General features: G+C 36.6%; 1 protein-coding gene across 3 annotated transcripts; it reads right to left on the minus strand.

Moving 5' to 3' along the window:
• Positions 1–3,003: 3,003 nt before the first annotated feature.
• On the minus strand, positions 3,004–11,759 carry LOC109241366 (coatomer subunit beta-1-like). 3 transcript variants are annotated; one of them, XR_002070228.1, is made up of 7 exons: positions 11,539–11,759; positions 8,466–10,529; positions 6,837–7,346; positions 6,343–6,428; positions 5,085–5,326; positions 4,178–4,525; positions 3,004–3,279 (listed from the first exon to the last, which is right to left on the minus strand). XR_002070228.1 is itself a non-coding variant. In XM_019408101.1 (7 exons), exons 3-6 carry the CDS (start codon positions 10,509–10,511, stop codon positions 5,122–5,124), a joined length of 2,847 nt encoding a protein of 948 aa, XP_019263646.1. In that variant the 5' UTR covers positions 10,512–10,529; positions 10,823–11,069; positions 11,539–11,759; the 3' UTR covers positions 3,004–3,279; positions 5,085–5,121. The 3 variants fall into 3 exon arrangements, 2 of the variants coding, with proteins under 2 accessions (XP_019263646.1, XP_019263645.1); XM_019408101.1 differs by lacking the exon at positions 4,178–4,525 and adding an exon at positions 10,823–11,069; XM_019408100.1 differs by lacking the exon at positions 4,178–4,525.
• Positions 11,760–13,218: the final 1,459 nt, after the last annotated feature.

The raw sequence follows: 13,218 nt of genomic DNA on the forward strand, positions 1-13,218 counted from the left end.
ATTTTTTTACTGACAACGACGGTCCTAACCCCCCCCCCCCCCCCCCCAGGAAGAATCCATCATACCTGAATACTTTAATCAAATGGCCATACAATTGGAGACCATCGTTGTTAATAAACAAAGGAAAAGTTCAGAATCTTCAGAAAACATAAATATACTTTACGGTAAAGGACAAACAAACAAACCCCACATAACCCCACAAAATCGCGCAAAACAAAGAGTCAGGACTTAATCCCACAAAACTCCAGCAATAAATAAAGAACAAAGGCGTAAACCATGCATGCAAACACTAGAAACAGACAAGAAATAAGGATATATCAATGAAATTTCAAAAACTTAGTTAGATATAGATGAAATCTAAGAAATCGAAACCCTAGCATAAAAACCCTAAAATACGAAAAGAAAACTAAAAAATTGCAATACTAACATGAATAATATAGCAAAGACGAATCATTTTCATGGAGGAAGGTATTACCTTTATGGAATTTCTTCACTTCAAATCGGCTATGAACAAAGCTGTGAGAGTATTTTCATGTTCTAGATAGTTAGTGAGAGAAGAAATGAAACGGGAAAATGAAATGGATGAAAGGGGTATTATTTGGTTTATAAATGACGAGTCGCGCGTTATGGGTTGGTGGGTTTCATGGAGCGGGTCGTCTCTTATGTGCCTAGATTTAAAAGAGGCAAGGATGAATGCCACGTGGCACCTCCGTCTAAGTAAGGGCAGACTTGTTAGGATAGTTGGACGGCAGGGACTTTTATGGCCCAATAATATAACGCGGGACAATTTTAAATAATTTACCATAGACAGGGATATATCAGACCCTTTTCCGTTCTTTTTATCAGCTTGTACTTTTCTGGACTCTGACTTCTACTTTCATGATAAAAGGTGAATTATTGTGTATAGCTATGTTCAATTGAGCTACACGTATTGAAAGAGGATCAATTGAAATTTCTTGTCGGAAATTATATCATCCAAATAGGGTGAAATACATTTCATGTATATATAAAAAAAATTGATTTCCCTTGACGTAAAGAAAAGTCTGAAATTGAATGACAAAGGTGACAAAGAAGTTGTTTTATACCATTTGTTCGAATCTAAGTAGGCGTTAGGCAATAAATTTTGGAAGTTTTTTTCCAAACAAAAATTTCAAATATGTGTTTGTTTATAGAAAGTTTTTGGGAGATTTGAAAATCAAAACTTCAAATCCCAAATATAGGATCCGTTTGGCTATAGACTTTGCCAAATTTTTTCCAAATTTTTTTTAGCAAATACATGTTTGTTCATAAATTTTATCCGTATTTTAGCAAATTTTTGAAACTCAAAATCCGAATCCCAAAACCAGCTTTTGGCCTAAAATATTACTATTACATTTTCTAAAAATTGTCCCAAACTTTTGTATTTTATAAAAGAGCCCACCATTTATATTTTTGTAACAATGTTATTTCGTCTTCTCGGTCATCTAATAGTATATTATGTAGTTCATTATAAAAATGATAACTTTGTACCAAATTTATTTATGTTCAGGACTATGGTTTGTGGTAATGATAATGAATGTTATTGATAAATGTACCGTTGGTTATTTGTGATAGTTATTAGAACTTGTGGAAATAAGTCACGTTTCACGTTTTTTCAAAAAAAAAAAGTGAAATATGTTTTGAAAACTGATGTCCAAATTTTCATCTTCAAACCAAACTTCACCTAAATTAAATTTTTCAAAACAAATTTGAGAATTTATGGTCAAACGCTAGCATAGCTTTAGACCTTTTTTTAGGCCAAATCATGACAATTTGGAACTTTTTAGCAGAAAAAAATAGAGTACTTTTTAACATGTCAAAAGTAAAAACTTCACCCAAAATTCATGTCCAAACACATTTTAAATGTGACATTCGCGCACGCACAATTTTCTGAATTCTCGCATCAGAATTCATGGCTCCATTGCTAGCCTCATCATTGAATATGAAGCAACAAGATTCTCGTTGTTCTTGGTTTTGAAGGGCGTATAGCCATTGACCATTGTGTTGCTAAGAGAGTGCTACTAGACCAAGTCTGAACATCTCGTAGCACTATGAACATCCGGTAGTTGGAATTAAACTGATTTCTTATCCAAAAGGCCGAGAAAGGTATCAACATTTGTGCTTGGTATTTGAGGATAGTGATAGTAGACCCCCCCCCCCCCCCCCCAGATGTGGTGTATTCAAACTCGTATATTAATTTTTCTTTTTTCCTTTTCTCCTTTCACTACTAAAGCTTGTCTAGACATTTTCCTCCCAATCTTGTAGTGATCATCAGCCATTGACATGCCTTTTGTCTTTTTATAACCCTGTTGACTGAGCCCCTTTGGTATGCACCACAACTAATTTTACTAGGTACCTTTTACCTTTCCCCATCATACAAGTATCTGGGAACTCTATCCACCAAAACTTGAACAAATAGGAAGAAAACACTTAGTATTTTTGACCTCTGCAAGTATTTGAGCTTTAAGGTTGTGTGCAAGCACAATCAGGCCAATAGATGTTGAGTTGTGTCCCACATCGGTGGGCTATGGGTATCTTGATCTCCTTATATGGTCTTAGGCAATCCTCACCTCACAAGCTAATTTTTGGGGTTGAATTAGGCCCAAGTTCCATTCTTATCATGCTATCAGAGCCAGGCCCATCCCAATTTATTGTTACCGATGTTAGGGCCCCATTTATATTGTCCACACTCCAGTTGCAGGCCTGTGCATGAGGGGGGTGTTGAGTTGTGTCCCACATAGGTGGGTTATGGGTATCTTGGTCTCCTTATATGGTCTTAGGCAATCCTCACCTCACAAGCTAGCTTTTGGGGTTGAGTTAGGCCCAAGATCCAATTCTTATCAATATCAATAAAGTAGGTAAATGGAATATTCATTGAAATTGACGAATCTATTTCAGTTTTCATGTCATAAATGTCTAAATGACGAGGTACTTAAGCCGATAGAGTAGGCAAACAACATATAATAAAGAGATGGACAAAGAATGAACAGGACAAACAGACCTTTGAATCAGTTCAACAGAGAGATTGAATGAACTTCAGAAGAAACTTCCGCTTCAAAACATGTCAAAAATAATGCAATATTTCTTCAAATCATTCTCTACAAAAACTGTCCTCACAGAAAATAAAATACTTGAATCTTTATATCCGAACCTAAGAATAAGTGCAGTATTATAATCTCTACATGTTCTCTCAATAACCCCAGCACTCCACCAAGCTGCAAAATGGGGATTTGGAGGAGCCTCAAATTCAAGTGTAACAATCTGCAATTTATGAGGAATTAATGAGGTTGTATCTAAAGAAGACATCAAGATATAAAAGAGATGGAAACTGAAGCCTAGCAGGTAGTTAAAATTTTGATTAGAAAAAGGCTTAAAACCCTAAGGGCTAGTCTGTTCATATAATAAAACAATCAAGGCATTAATTAAACTTCGCTTTATAAGTATATTGTTTGGTTTCCGGCATACAACTCCTCAATGTTAATCTCCGATAACTAGTACCTGTATAACTTAAGTGAGAATCATTGTATTATTTTATACAAGGAAAAAATGGTGAAATGAGAATGGGTACTAGCATACGAGAATAAGATAATTCTTGGCTTTAATATCATAACAATCCCGTATTATTATCCACCGCATAATAATCTATGTATTGTTATTCACCATAAGATCCATGTAATATAATCTAAATAAGTAGTCTGAACAAAACGAACCATAAGTTTCCATCGCATCCAAGTATATGTACAGGCGAGTTTCGTTTAAACTAGTGATGTTACTGTATCCCACTATTCTTTGGTAACGATAGATATGAACATATAAATTGAAGCCAAAAGTAGTGGCTGCAACCGCATGTTCTGTCACAGGGCTACATCCACACGCAAGTATCTATAACCTAATCCATGGAACACCATAAGGAAACAGAGCAATTTTACCTTAAGAGTATCAGAATCCAAAAAGATTTTCCTATCTACACTAAGGAGTTGGGAAAGAACAGGGGAGGCAAAAAGTTTGCAGTATAGAGCTGCCACATTTCTAGATGATTAATACTGATATACCCATGTTCAGATATAAACATATTCCAACGCTTTCCAAATTGGACTTCAGAAGACTTAAAGAAGGGACCAAAGTTGAATTCATAAAACTTTCTAATTTACACACTCACCATATGATAGGTAAAGGAGATAGACAAAAAAACTAAACATCTTCTTTCCGCAAGAAGGAAAACACTTTTGGGGGCTGACAGTACTCTTTTGGATGGTTTAAATCGACTAGCAGACCACATCATGCTCAATCAAATAATGGACACTGACTACGATTTGGATTGTCTCCCCGGCTCAATGGAAAGACAACCCCGTTCTATACTTCATCAAGAAGAAAATCATGCCTTGTCTATTCCTCCAAATACCATTTGCCTTCCCACAGCCAACCAGCAAAACGACGAATTCAACCGCAAATACCCTTTAGCTAGCACATGCTAAAAAGACAGAGAACCCACTACCAATAAGGTTTTCTGCAAAAATGACACCCATGCATAGGTATGTTAGCTGTCACTGCTAATAGAACAATCATGATCCGCAGAATACACCACCACCCCGAAAAGGGTTTAGACAAAAAATGCACACAGGGGTATTTTAGCTATCAATGCTTCCAAGTATATTGTTATTTTAAGGATCAAACCTTCCAAGTATTGCCATTTTAAAAGTGTTCTACACAACTCTCCCAGGCCCCACTTGTGCGAATATACTGGGTTTGTTATTGACTATACAACTCTCACAGATATCAAGCCCATTCGCTGGATATTTAACGGTAATGGGATATGTTTACCTTTATATCAACTTTTTCAAACAACAGTTAGATATTTTATTCTATAACAAATATAATAGACAATTCATTTCTACTTCAGTCTCTATGCCTTGCTGAAGCCATGCCATATAATAGGTACCCATAGAATTAGTTTCTGAACAAAAACTACACAAGAAAAGGCCACCTAATTTAACCATCACGGGAAAACATAAGGTAAAACCAAAAAACGTTGTAAAATCTCTTTAAAGACGGGGAATATAAGATACCGGCATATCCAGGTCATACTAAATTCCGTTGGCCTGATCAAGTGCCTCCCTTCTGCTTGAGTGTTATCTTGTCCCCCAAGCTAAGCGCAATTCCTTGCGTTTTGCTCCTTATCCTAATATAACCACTCAGCTTACCATCTGCTTGTTTCTCAATGCTTACATTCACCAAAGCATCCTCACCAAACACACTCTTTGCATACAAGTTAGCAGCAAGGAACCCGCATTGCCCTTCCAAAGCAGACCTGAAATTTTAAATGAAAGCACATCCGGAGATATAGTGTCAATAAAGCCATGCATCACAAGGACAAATGACATTACTCAATATAACCAGATGAGTAACAGAAAAAAAATGAACCCGAAGGCCATTGTGGAGTTTGAAGCCATTAATTTAACAAACTCATTTTAAGCAGTTAAATTACATCCAACAGTGAAAGAAAACAATGGTACAAAGAAGAAACTAAACTCCAGTTCCAGTAACAACAAACTACCTATTTCCCCTAGATACATAACTAGTATGATCCCAATCTGGTCAAGTTTACCAATTTTCCCTTGATAAAGTAACATGTGCTATCCAACTCGTGATTCTTTCACAATTTCTGAATATACCAATACCAAAACTTTTCTGGGTGCGCAATGTAAAACCTGTAATTGGAATAGACAGATCCCCCCTGATACTCTGTTCTCACGACTTCTGAGACTACCTATCATTTGGAAAGCTCTGAGGTCTTAACAGTAACTGTTTTAGCAACTATGAAACCAATGGTCCTAATATCCTAAAGGAGGCTAAGAAGACTACTACTAAACAAATCCAATCCCAGCCATACACAAACACCATGATAGACATGAAGAGTCATTTAAGTACTTCCAGATTTTCACACAAGTAGACTTAAAAAGAAAACAAAACCCAGACACTTGTTTTTATGCGCACACATTCTTCGTATCCGTAATGGAAAATAATAAACACTTAGTTAAATACAACCTCGTTTCTCATCAATAATGAAGTTCTAAGTTTATACAGCAGAATAATCCTAGGGCTACAGGTCTTGTTACGAAGATAATACCTTACTCTTTTTTTTACTAATTGTCTCCAAAACAAGTTCTCTGTATCACAACTTTGGACTATGAAAAATAGGAAATGCAATAAACTAGAATTAGATGGTATGGGTATCAATCATGACAAAATCAAAAATTAGAAAACACAGACATAAAAACCAAGCACCAACCGTCCATATTTAGAGGAGGCAAGCGGATAACTTACAGTGCAGTAAGGCATTTCATGTTGGTTGATTTGATTATATGGTCAAGGAATTCTTTTTCCTCCTGAATGACAGTGTTGACAGCAACCTGCAATGCAGAAAGTTAGTGGCTCATTCTCAAGTGCTTATAAATATTTTTCATGTGGACATTGCTCCGCAACGTTGATGGTAAGACAAACAAAAGATTATTTCAAAGTTTAGAGACTAAACAGTGCATTGATTAATCAATAAACTCCATAAAGAGATCAACATTTACAAAATTAGCTTGAGAACTAGATCACTTTAAAGCCATTAATAATCTATAGAAGTTTTTAGTAAACCCATGCATAACCTAAATCTTGATCCCACATAAACCAAACCATAAGATTGTAAATCATCAAAAACAACAAAGAACGACTATACCAAATATTAATTTTCATTTCTCCAACAAAAAATGAGTTGAATGCCCGGAAAGAACTATTCAATGATGGTAAAATAGCAAGGAACAGCATCTTACCTTGTTTTCCCACTCAAATTCTGCCCACATGGTTCTAAAAGCAGCATCACTGCACACTGCAGGAGAGATGTAATCCATGATGTCAATATGGATATCGTTTAGCACAACCACTGTCCGCTCAAGCACATTAGAACTCTCATAAACAATGTTCCCAAAAATTACGCCCGTCTCAGTTGAAGACACCTTGATGTTTGCTTTTATCTGTTTGCTTGACTCAGGAGCAAGAGTATAATTCTGTGGACGCTCAACTAGTTTGAGATCACCCATTGTTGCCAATTCCAAACATAAATTCTGGAGGGTCTCTTTAGTTCTATTAATAACTGTCACATCCAGGACAATATCATAATGATGAACTGTCACGTATGCTTCAGCATAAACAGGATCACTAAATCCCGTGAGTTGCAGAACCCGATTTAGTCTATTAGCATCATTCTCATCCTTGACAAATTCTCCAGTGGCACGTTTCAAATCATCGTGGACTGCATCTTCCAACTCCAGCTGGCTCATGCCCTGGCAAATAGAAATGTATTTATGACATGGAGGAACAAATTTCAACTGCATTGAAGCACCAAAAAACAAAACACCACCTTTAACTAGATGACCTCTGCCATTATGTAGAAACGACTCAAGAAACATATATTAAAGAAAGAAAAAGAAACAATTCAAATGCAAACATTTGAGCTGTTGGTACATCATCACCCCCCCCCCCAAAAAAAAGTTCAAAAAAAGGAGCTATTTTAGTTTTTGAGTGACCTGCACTCTAAAATTGAAGTCGCAGCTGGTATTCATATTCAATTAAACTTTTGAGACTTGATGCTTAAAGAAACTTATGCAATGTGATATGCATGACTTTCTTAATGTGATTGAAACAGTAGTCCAAGAAACAAAAGGTAAAATTTGAAAGCTCTGGAAAAGCTGGAAATAAGCTAAGTCTGTCTTTGGATGGTGAAATAGCACTTAAAGCACCTTTTCTTAGAAGGTTGTGACAGGAAGATGGAAACGTGAGATAAAATAGCAAAGAAACCTACATCCATGCAAGATCTACAAAGCATAACGAATACACCGTAGGGATTACAGATAAAACCCTCATAATACGATTTACTGATCAGTTAAGATTAGGAGTGGCAAATTTTTTTTTTTTTTTGGGGGGGGGGGGGAATCGGATATGGGTCGGATCGAAAAGGGGTAACAAAAAAACGGGTTAAATTACCCGACCCATATTTAATACAGATTAAAAAATCGGGTTAACTGGCGGATAATATGGGTAACCATATTATCCATGACTTCTTGCATATGATCACTTTTGGGAGAATTCTTAGTCTCCCTAACTTGAGGAACCCCCAATTTGAGGCTTTACAAATGTAAAAGTTAGACCCATTGGTTACCCATTGGGTTTCCATTTTCTAAATGGATAATATGGTTCTTATCCATATTTGACCCGTTTTTAAAAAGTTCATTATCCAACCCATTTTTTAATGGATAATACGGGTGGTTAACTGTTTTCTTTTAACCATTTTGCCACCCCTAGTTAAGATAGTTCTCACAAATATATTAACTGAAGTATGAGAAAAGAGCTAAAGGAACCTCCTTGTTTATCAAACATATAACGTTCAAATAGAAGATTCTTACCCTCCTACTCTTCAAATGGTAGAAATCAATGAGGTCATCTGGCTGAGAGTGAGAAATTTGAGCCTTTGCTTTTATCTCTTCTGTCTCTCGCAGCTGCTTATCAGACAGCATTGTAACAAAACTTTCGTGGCAAGAGTTCAACCAGATCTTCCTGACCTCATTCCCAGTGTTACAGAGCAATCTTATGCACAGAATTATCCTATCATAGGAATCGTTATCAATTGGGTGTGGAAGAACTGAAGACTGCCCTAGCTGTATCATTGAGACCATGATCAGTAATGCATTAGTTGTTGCTTTGTTCACTTCAACTTTAGATGGCTGAACTTCTTCCAATCTCAAAATGAGCTTAGTCAGGGTGCAAGCAACAACTGCCCCGAGGAAGAAATCACCAGTTAGCAGAAGGGATCTCAGATTTCCAGTGGTCAAAGATCCTTGAACTACTGTCGCGGGTGAAAAAACAGTTTCAGAGGCAGCACTTTGAGTAGCATATGTCCCATCAGCAAGGACAGCAGGTCTTCTAGATGAAACAGTAGTGGAGTTTACTTGCTGAGACTTTTTCGAAGAATCATTAGCTTCACCTTTCTCAGAAACTGAATAAAATGGTAGATCACCAAGGCACTGCTTGATAGTTGCAATGCCACTCTCAACTTCAGAAAGAGATAGACAATACTCTCCAATGATCCAAAGGGCACATGAACAAACACGTGCAGCTCGAATTTGGTAGAAAGTATCCAGTAGCCTTGTCACAATGGAAACCCTTAATTTTGGGTTTGTTTCAATAATCTCACGGACAAAAACAACCACATCAATTGCAGAAGCAACATTGTTATCACCCAAGAAATCCATCAACAGATGGACAACTGTACTTGCGACTTCCGGAAACTTAACAGCACACGAATGAATGGCTTGGATAAGCATTTGACGGTACTCACCATTCTTCTCAAGTTCACCACTCTGGGTTTTCATAACTTCTTTCTTCAACGTGAGAACAACCTCATTGATATTACGGGGGGTGATCAACTCAAGAACAATGTCAAGTGTTTTTCTCCTGATGTCAAGGTTCGGACTTGAAAGCGCTCTGAGGACATCCATAATCATATCAACCATGATCTCCCTATGAGAAGATTTCAATTCATTCAGTCTATCAAGCACAATAAGCTTCACATTGTTGTCACTCTGAGATTGTAGAAGTTGACAATAGGTATTAGCTGCAGCTCTTATAGCGGTTGGGGCAGAAGACAAAGAAACTAGAGTCCCAGCACATTCATACACAACAGCAGCAGAAGGGACAATAAGTAGTGATATAATTATCTTGATGTACTTCCCTTTCTCCCCTTTGTTTGTCCTGCAAACTTTTCGGACCAAATCCAAGACAACCATCTGGAGTAACTCACCCCAATCAGATACTCTATCAACATGGGTCAAGAGATAATTGACAGCATGTTCCTGAGCACATTGGAAAAGCATCAGAAATGCGTTCCTTTTAGCAGATGGATCCTGCTCCGTGGTAAGGACGTTCTCAATCTTCTCTGGTGCATCTGCCAGGAGCTGCTCACCCTGTGGAAGCTTGTAAACAGCCATGACAGCAAGAATTGCATTTCTCCGCACATACGGATGCCGGTGCTCCAAGTTGCTCATAATAGATGGAATCAAAGGTTCAATTATATCAACCTCATGCAGCCGACAAAGGAATCTCAAAGTAACTCCACGAATGTACTCATTTGGATGCTGCAAGTTATTCCTCAAGTTCTGACAAATTAGGACCATTTCAGGCAGCATGCTCCCCTTAGAATCGGTCTTCTCAATAGTCTCCAGATACAGAAGCAGCAGCTTTTGAATCGTGTGATCCTCAGAGGGCAAGACATATCTAATAATAGTAATAAATAGCTGGGGTAGTGTTTCGCCATTCAACAAAAGCATGACGGCCTTCTTCATGGCATCAACCTTGGCAGGAACATCATTCCCTTCGAGGGCTTCCTTGATCTCATTGACAAGAGCTGGTGTGCCCTTATCAAAGTGTATCAGCAAAGAACAGGACTTCTCCATTTTATTCTAGTTGCTTACCTGAAACTTAAAGTTCCCCATAAGCTTCAAGATAACATATTATAACTTTTGACAAGAGAGAATAAAGTTGCAAAGGTCAGAAAAGAGTCCAACTTTAGTTTAGTCGAAACATTTAAATTACTCTAAGGCAGTTCAATATAAAAGACTACTCAACAATGATTCTTTGATTATAAAAGAACAAAGCCATTCAGAAAAGTCAATTTTTTCCATGGGGTGTGGTCCAGTGTCAATGAAGTGGGAGGAAAACCATGATGCCTCAGGTTCAAATCTCAGCGGAGGCAAAAAAATATTACCTAATCCTTGGTGGACAGAGTTACACGATCCCTGTGCTAGTGGGAGGCAGCAGGCACCCGGTGGACTAGTCGAGGTGCAGGGAAGCTGGCTCAGACACCACCGTCATTAAAAATTAAACTTTTAACAAAGTTTGTTAGATTTATAATAAATGTTACCAGCAGAATGAGGAGGTACAGTGGTATTAGATCACCACAGCCTAGTACCAGATTTTACTCTTCCACAAGTCACATCAATACTCAAATCACACTGCAGGGGCGGAAACACATGGAAAATGTGATCAACCAATCAATCAATCAATCAACAATCCCAATTCCAAATTAGATGGAGTAACGCTATCTGAATCGGGCATACAACGAGCTCTATGCATCGGGCATCTAGCTAAATGATACAATTGAATCACCCAACACTTCTAATCCAAAAATTAATCAAAATCATTAATGCTCAGCTCAGCATAGGCGGATCTAACCCTTCCCAACAAGTTTGGTTCTGAGCCCTCTGCTTTCAACTCGGATCATGTATACATTTTAAATAAAAACATATATAAATAAATGTGCAAACATAATACTAGTATACTACTTCCGAATCTACCGACTCCGAATTGTAAACTAGAAAGTGCAGTTCGGCGGCATAATTCAACAAGACAAATAGCCCTAACAATCAAATTCCGTAAAATAAAACAGAGAAACAGATCTAGGATGAGAAAAAAATTACATACCGGATAGAAATGCGGAAATGGTTGAATCGAAGTGAATCTTTTGAAGAGAATTTGGTAATGAGGAATTTGTGGGTTTTGAGGGTAAGGTGAGAGAAGGGGAGTCGGGAGAAATGGTGATCGGAGGGTGGGTGGTTTTAAGGAGGGAGAAAGTTTGGTGTCTTTACTCAGATCTGCGAGATCCGCAGAGTGAGTCTGGTATTTTGTATTTGTAACGAGTCTGGAGCAAAGCTTAAAACTAAGAAAAACATTAAATAAAAATAAAAAAGAATAGCTAACTAAGAACAAGAAAAAGAGGAGAAATATTATTGTTTGATTAGCCTCACATAGGGGTGTTCATGGTTCGGTTTGGATCGGTTCATGGTTCGGTTTGGATCAGTTTTTCTCTAAAAAGAAACCAAATTAAGTAAGTTAGTTTTTCAAGTATTAGAACCAAACCAAACCAATTAAGTCGGTTTTTTCTCGATTCGGTTTATGTCGGGTTTTGTCGGTTTTTCGGGTTTTTCGGTTATTTGTCGGTTTTTTCTTAAATATAAGATATACACTACCAAACACATACTCGGGTGACCACATTTTCAACGTAACACTATCAAATCAATTGCCATTTGAGAAATCTATTATTTACTAAAATATATTGATGATAATTGAATCAAATAGTGATGAATAATTTAAGGACTCAATTAAAAATATATTTTTAACATGAAATGGAATCTTACACTTAACAAAAGAAAACTACCAATCAAACTAGAATATAAAGGTAACAAAATATACTAAAAGTGCAAACGATTAATATTCACCATAAAAATTTTTGAAGCTTTGTATAAAAATATACATATATATAGGTGTAATAATAAATTTGAAATAGCTACACCTATAGTCGGTTTGGTTCGGTTTTTTCCGATTATTTTTGATTAAAACCAAAACCAAATCAAATTTGATCGGTTTTTAAAATTCTAAAACCAAAACCAAACCAAACCAAACCAAAAAGTAATCGAATTTTTTTGGTCGGTTTGATTTGATTTTCGGTTTGGTTCGGTTTTTCCGAATTTTTATGAACACCCCTAACCTCACATAAAATACAAAAATATGTATCATCCCTCGCTGTTATCGTTTTTTCTGCATAATTTACATTTGAAATATAGAGTCTAATAAGTATTCGAATTTGTAAGATGAGATCATGAATTGTTGGCAATTGAACTGTCGCATTACATTAATGTTTGGATATTTTTATCAACGTTTCACCTCCTCAAATCTTTGCTTTAACTAAAAGGTTTGAAGAGTATTAAGAAATTTTCTATTATTGCAATGCAATATATCCTTCGGATTGTGTGCCTTGTACTTTAATATTTTTATATTTTTTGAGTAAAATATTATATATCTCTGGCTAATAATACTATAAATCTCAATATCAATTGAAATCGGCCAAAAATGACCGCTGACCGCGTCGACCGACCGAGTTTTGATCGGTCAAAAAACGGCCAAAAAACAGATCAAAGTAGGTCGGTTTTTCAAAATATTTTATTTTTTAATTTTTTTACGAAACCGACCAACTTTGGACTCTTTTTTTTTGGCGCAAAAATGTGGGAAACTATTTTTGAGTCCCGCGAAATTTATTTTTCAAGAAACCGACAAACTTTGGTCATTTTTTATTTAAAATAAATTAAAACTAATATTAGAAAAATG

Source organism: Nicotiana attenuata, unplaced genomic scaffold (genome assembly GCF_001879085.1).
Source record: "Nicotiana attenuata strain UT unplaced genomic scaffold, NIATTr2, whole genome shotgun sequence".
Lineage (NCBI taxonomy): Eukaryota > Viridiplantae > Streptophyta > Magnoliopsida > Solanales > Solanaceae > Nicotiana > Nicotiana attenuata.

Excerpts from the sequence above, each read along its gene's own strand:
- LOC109241366 (XM_019408100.1), bottom strand. The coding sequence starts at position 10,511 with ATGGAGAAGTCCTGTTCTTTGCTGATACACTTTGATAAGGGCACACCA. Across the intron at positions 6,429-6,836 it reads AATTTGAGTGGGAAAACAAG|GTTGCTGTCAACACTGTCAT; the intron begins GTAAGATGCTGT and ends TCTGCATTGCAG. Across the intron at positions 5,327-6,342 it reads ATGAAATGCCTTACTGCACT|GTCTGCTTTGGAAGGGCAAT; the intron begins GTAAGTTATCCG and ends TTAAAATTTCAG.